General features: G+C 40.1%; 1 protein-coding gene across 1 annotated transcript; it reads left to right on the top strand.

The window, feature by feature from the left end:
• The first annotated feature begins 640 nt into the window (after nucleotides 1-640).
• On the top strand, nucleotides 641-6,185 carry LOC138610565 (uncharacterized). Its single transcript, XM_069683344.1, has 9 exons — nucleotides 641-826; nucleotides 1,041-1,382; nucleotides 1,515-1,754; nucleotides 1,909-1,959; nucleotides 2,803-2,898; nucleotides 2,998-3,026; nucleotides 3,172-3,228; nucleotides 3,382-3,450; nucleotides 4,825-6,185. Exons 1-9 carry the CDS (start codon nucleotides 766-768, stop codon nucleotides 4,960-4,962), a joined length of 1,083 nt encoding a protein of 360 aa, XP_069539445.1. The 5' UTR covers nucleotides 641-765; the 3' UTR covers nucleotides 4,963-6,185.
• Nucleotides 6,186-6,869: the final 684 nt, after the last annotated feature.

Raw genomic sequence — 6,869 nt, 5'->3', positions numbered from 1 at the left:
GCCACACTGTCACACCTTCATATATACCTTTAATTATTACTATCACTTATTGTGAGAACAAACATGCTACATGTATATGAATGAGGGAGGAGGCTGGGAGGCGGAGGAAGTGAAACTGCAGAGAGAGACGGCAGCAGAGACAGAGCTGAGCAAACAAATCTATTCATATTGACGTGTAGGATTGGAAGGTGTAGACTTGAAGAGCTTTAAGAAGCTTCCCTGGTGGCCAATGAAGGGTTAAGACCTACAGATCTCTGCTGCCCACACTCATACTCAAACACCCTCAGTTCTCACAAGAAAAGAAGCCACAATGAGGAAGAAACACGTCTCAAACCACTAAAAATATCACCCCCTCTCAAGTGTCACCATACTGCACCGTGTGGCCGAGGTGTCACATTCTTGAGGAGTTTGACTCACTCTTTGCTTTTCATGATACTATGAAGACGCCCTCTGTGTGAAAACTTTACACCTGGAGTTTCTCTTGTTGAAATCTGACTCGAATAGATTCTCTCTGATCATCAGTGGGGTCGAGAAGACAAATGAGTGACCTGTGTCCTTTTTTTTTTATCCACATGGAACCAAAGACGATGGACTTTCTCTAACAAAATGTAAAAAGTTGAAGAATGGGTGGAAAGAAAGACTCATGCCGTTAGAAGGAAGTGACACTGAGCTAATAACAGGAAGTAAATGCTTTAACTCTTTCACAGAGGTTCAGAAACGTTGACAGTCAGGGGCGTGAGAACAAGAGAAACAGAGAGAAGAAAGATGGATCATTTCACAAGGATTAAAACGTCTTTATTAGTGACCCTGGTTCTCCTTTTTACAGGTAAGCGACTACACAACACAGACACTATTAGAAGACAGATTACAAAGATTTCTAACAGACATTTAAGTAGTTGGCTGTTTCCTTGGATCATTATGTGTTGAGACGATTAGAAACATGTGTTACTGTTTGTTGCGGAATACCTGAGGAATCCCAAAACTATTAACAAAAAAAAGAAAAACGTCTTATTTTTCATATTTATCTCTAATTTCAACAGCAGTAACTGGACAAGGTCCCTCCTCCTTCACAGCCAGAGTTGGAGGTGAAGTCACTTTGCCTTGTGGGAATGTGATGAAAGATCAGCAGAACTGTGACAGAACTTCTTGGCTTTTCAGTCGTAATACTGGGAGAACAGCAGTAGAACTGATTACACACGGGACTATAAGTACAACTCAGATTTCAAAAGATCATTCTGACAGACTGAGAGTCACAGCGGACTGTTCTCTGGTTGTAACAAACATCACACGTGAGGATGTTGGACGTTACGCCTGCAGACAGCTCAACGAATCAGGAAAGCAACATGGTGACGATGCTCTGGTTTATCTGTCTGTTATTAACAGTAAGTACTGACATCTAAATGTTACAGTTCAAACTGTCTTGTTGGAATGATATACTGAAACTTTATAAAAGTTCTGATTACAGTGAGGAAGTTAATTTCACTCGTTTTCTTTCTCTCACAATCTTTCACCAGTTGAAAGACAAGAGCCCATCATTTACTGCTCTGCGCTCACATATGGAGAGTGTGGACACACAGTGCAGTGGATCTATATGGGAAGTATGAACAACACGGAGACATCACAGCATGCCTGTTCAGCCACTGTGACATTTACAACTCCTCATCTCTATCAGAACTCTGATGAGCTGCTGTATTGTAACGTGACAGATAATAAGAGCGGACAAACACTGCTGTTGAACGTCCCCCAGAAAACAGGTTCATAGTTTTGATATTATTTGATGAATTTTATGTTTGAAGTGTACACTTTTCTTTCTCATTAAGTCTGTTAATGATCTGTTATTTTTATTTTGTTTTAATTTTGATTTATTTTTCCTTCATTACATTATATCACGAACAACAAAATTAAAAGGAAGCACATCACCAGGGGGAGACAAAATGGACGACACTCCAACAAAAGCAGGTAGAGACTGAACATCTCACATCTCTCTCTCCTTTAGTATAAATGTCAGACCCACACTGGTCTGTTGGTGGAGATATTTATTGATGCTCACGTCTTAGTCTCAGACTTGTTGTTGCTCACTTATGTATCCACAGAAATGACCATAAAGACTTTTTAAATGGTGGCATGTTTAAATATTGGATTATCACTACAGTACTTTTTCATCTCTTGTGCAGTGTTGGGGTCGTCACTCAAAAAAAGGAATGCATTACACATCACTCGTAATGCATTACTTTGGAAAGTAATTCATTACACTACTCGTTGCATTACTTTTGCATCCCAGAGTCATCACTGTGATTGTGCCTGAATGACTGCCCGTGACAGATGGAAACTTGTCGCACAATTTGGAGTTAACAACATTGAGATTACTTATGCCCACGTATCAGCACAGATCTCTATCCTAATAAGGAGTTGTCAGTATTTTACCGAGTATAAGACGGCGATTCTACTGCAGAAACACGCAACACTTCCTCGACTAAACGATGCTACAAGCCTGTTAATCTCTGCGTTTGTTACCTTGTTGAAAAGCAAGCTTTGGCTGCTTGGTTGTGGTCGGCACACACTCGGGTTGAGCATCACTCTTTCGATACCAGCTTTGTGTTCGCATGTTGCTTTTGCAGGTGCTTGGTTATAGTCCATGTTGTGTTCACAGCAGTGGATCTTCTGGCCTGGACACAGTTTGCACTTAAACGTTAATTTCTTGTCCATTCGCGCAACAAATTCAAAGTAATGTCAATATCTCCATCCTTCAAAAGCTGCAGGGCACAAAAAAAAATGATTTTAATGTTTTTCATCTCCTTCCAGATTGGAAGACGTTCATCATCGTGTCTGCGGTTTTAGCAGCACTCTTAATAATCTTTCTGATCGTGGTGGCATTTATCAGACGGAAGAAAACTAAAGGTGAGAGCATGTTCAGAGGAAACTGTGATGCACAAGAGATTTTATCCAACCTCCAGTTTCACTGTGGAAGCTAAACTCGACTCTCTTTTGTCTTGTCAGGGAACAAATCACAGATGAGTGAAAACAATGTGAGTGTAAAAGCTTAAAATGGTTATACAGTTACTTAATGTGGTGTTGATTTGGGTCAGCAGAAGGGCCTGTACAAAACCTCGAACTTAGAAAATGTCATACGAATCTGTTAATCAAAACTGTAACTAGACTGTGATGTTCCAGGGACAGAACTTGAACCCTGCAGTGACTCAGCCTGATCCAGAGACCAACCAGGACAGGGTGAGATCACACACTACGCAAAGTTCAAAGTTACACCCACTTCATGTGCGGTTCTGTTCCTTTGCAACAGAGAAAAGGAGAAGTCAAGTTATGCAACTAAGCTAGAATGCTGAAATACTACTGAGAAATCATCTGTGTATGGTGTCTTCACAGGCTGACCCTGAGGATGGTGTTGCTTATGCCTCCATCAACTACAACAAGAAGAGCAACAGTAAAACTCAGGTGAGCTTTCTGGTTGGATAACTTTTGTCTGCAGGCTATGTATGTATAGAGCTAAATTCATCATGTAGCATGCTAACCACGTCCGTGTTGACAAAACAGCTAATCAGCACTAAAAATAGAGTACAGCTCAGGCTGATGGGAATGCTTTGTTTTATGTTGTTAACTTTTTAGGTAACCACAAACTTTTGACAGTCAGCTTAAGTAATATTTTAAGAGATCAAAAGTTCAAAACAATCCAAATCAAGCTCCTTAAATGTGAATATTTGAAACTCTCTTTCCTCCATGATGTTAAACTGAACGTCTTTGGGTTGTTGACATTGGAACATGTCAGTAAGGGCTTGGGAAGTAATCTTAACCTCCTGAGACCCTGCGTCCTCATACAGGGACATTACATTTTGGCTTCACAGCACCATAATAATTAATTCTGCAAAACTAAGACCCGTTGGTCTCATTCATGGACACTTTGTCCACCACCCTGTGGTCACAAAAGCACATTACACTGATCAGTGTACATTCAAGATGGCCGTGATCCCGACCAAAATGTGTTACAGTCGGTCTCTACAGAAAACTCAACCAGGTACAAAACCTCTTCAGATTTTATGATTGAAACTTGTTTATTTAATGCGTATGAACTGTTGTAGCTTGATATGGCAGACAAATTTAACAAATTTGATCAACAGCAACAAGCTACAACGCCGTTATACACAAGGGACTCACATGAGGTCCTATTAATCCCCAAAAGGTAGGAGAAATTAAAAATGCATACCAATCAAAAGCTCGGGTCTCAGGAGGCTACAGATCTCAGTTTCGTTCTCTTTGGTGCCACCTATGGTGATAAACAGTCATTGCGGGAGCACCCTTCCCAGATATCCAGACAGTGCTGCATGTGTGACGTACACGGTTGGCTCCGGTTGTAACTCTTGATTTTCCTGGCTGACGGTCGCTTTCCTTTTCAGACTGTTTGCTTCATCTGAGCGTCGAGTTTGTTTCTTCTTCTTTGGATTTTCACTTCTTGTTGAAGTTGTATCTGTAGTCATCCATCTTTTCTTTGTTTGTTCAGCCATTAGATTACTGTTCACTTTCATCAGTGGGCCATAGGCTCAGTTACGATTGTGTTACCTCAATCGGTGATAGATAGTGACTCAACAGACATTTATTTAAATGAAAATCTTTGAGATTATTACTTTAAAGAAACAACCTGTTTTTGTTAATGCACGTTTTGTTGTATGTCGCTTCATCACTCACTGTGTTCTGTTTCTGTGTTGTCTAATGTCAGGGTGCTGCCATCCTTCACTGTATTGATTGTAATGTATTGAGACATGTTACATGTTTATTTGTGTAATTTATGTGTTGTCTTGTTTCTCTTTCCCTCAGAAGGCTGATGGTGATGATGAAGGTTCAGTGACGTACAGCACTGTGAAGATGTCCTCCCCTGCATCTGAAGCCTCCGCTGATCCCAGCAGCCTCTACGCTACAGTCAACAAACCAAACAACAAAGAGGACACAGGATAGTTACAGCTGATGTCTTTTAACTGATATAACATTGATTACTTGTGACAACAAACAAGTCAGTGCCTCTCACAGATTAGACATCGTATCTAAAGTCAAAATTGTCAACATTATTTAAAATGTATTTATATTTTTGTGCAGAACCCAACTGCTGTTGTATGTTATTGTTATTTGTAGTATTGATTATGATTCATGTAGTTATTGAACCAGGAAAGGCCTCTGAGATTAAAAGTCTCTTTCATGAGAGCGTCCTGGTTAAAACAGGCTGCTGCACATTTTAACAAAGTTACAGACACACAGGTCAACATGCCCTGGCTCACATACTGGGAAGTTACTTCATGCATCTACAACCTGATGCATCTTCCGCCAACGCCTTTAAAATAACTTTTAAAAAGATCGGCTCCCCAAGACCCAAATCCTCCTGCAGCAGACACGTACCTTAAACCCCTTTTCCCTTTTATAATAAGTGTCTGACAACACTGTGGCAGCCATGCTACTTTACCTTATGCTCTCTGTTGTTGTCTGTAACGCTGTAAAGTCTCGCTCAAGGAGAAATCTTGCGCGAGACTGTAGTTGTTGCAGGAAGAAGGAGAGGAGTGAATCGTAGAAATCAGATAAATCTTCAGCCATGACAATCTTTTAGAGAGCACTGAGCGACGCTGTCTGTACACAACACAACAAACGGCACTTCTCCCTCTCCATCTTCGTCCTCTCTCACTCCTCTCTCCTTCTTCCTGCAACAACTACGGTCTCGCGCGAGATTTCAGAGTGAGACTTCTCCGTGAGCAAGACTTGGTTACAGACAACAGAGAGCATAACGTTAAGTAGCATGCCTGCCACAGTGTTTTAGGTAAGAGGGAAGCAAGCCTCACATCTCAGCCAGAATTATTTCTGTTATATTCATTTTATAAGAATGTTCATGATATATCACTGTAAAAGACGGGATGTAGAAGGTTAACTAGTAGAATAATGTAAACATTTGTACATTGTTAGTATTATAGAATTATTATTAGTACATTCCTGTAACCGAGCAAATGTACCAATCAGGGTTTCTGACCCAGGAACACAGGCCGCGACTTCACACCCGCAGAACTTAAAATAATGATTTACTGTGTACATTTAAGTGTTACTCATGTTGTTGGGAATAATCTACTTCTTGTCATGGACGTGTTACTGTATCATTTTTTATGTATTTTTTCGTTCAGTTTTAGTCTCAATAAAAATCCTCGTAGTGAAACGTTGATTTGATTGTTTTAATATCATTTAAATTTTCCTCCAGTTTCACCTGTGAATGTTTGATATGTCCTCTTGTCAAATTATTGCATGAGATGGTGGTGGGTTGTGACATCCGTTATCAACACTGAAAAAAAAGCATCTGGCTTTAGAGGAAAAAATATTGTCACTGTGAGAAAATGACACCTTATTGAAAACAGGAAGTAGATATGACATCCGTCTTACAGAAGACTCTGACAGTTAAGGGCAGAGCAGGACATAGGGAGAGGTACGATGGTTGAATTCAGACTTTTTACGGCGACAGCGGGGCTTCATTTTTCTTATTTAATTCAGAAAACCAAGCGGCTGTTAGGTGATTTTTTGTGGACTCTAGCTCTTGCATGGCGTCCACCAAAGTAAACTGGTCTTTGGAAGCTATTAGCAGGGTTCGTACACTTTTTTCATGGTCAAATTCAAGTACTTTTCAAGGACTTTCAAGGTCAGTTTTCAAACTTTTTAAGTACTGTAAGCAGTTGTTAATTGCATAATGTGATAGAAATTCATGCACACACAAAATGGCAATTTCACTTTGTTATTAACCAAACTGTTGCATACTAACACATTAACTCAGTTGTATGTTGTGCAAATCAAAGTGTGATCCATCCCATTCAGGAGGGGAAAAATAACAAAATGCTAAT

Source organism: Semicossyphus pulcher, unplaced genomic scaffold (assembly GCF_022749685.1).
Source record: "Semicossyphus pulcher isolate SPU_LCO1_2020_fin unplaced genomic scaffold, fSemPul1.0.p SCAF_11, whole genome shotgun sequence".
NCBI lineage: Eukaryota > Metazoa > Chordata > Actinopteri > Labriformes > Labridae > Semicossyphus > Semicossyphus pulcher.
This window is presented reverse-complemented; position numbering and strand designations above follow the sequence as displayed.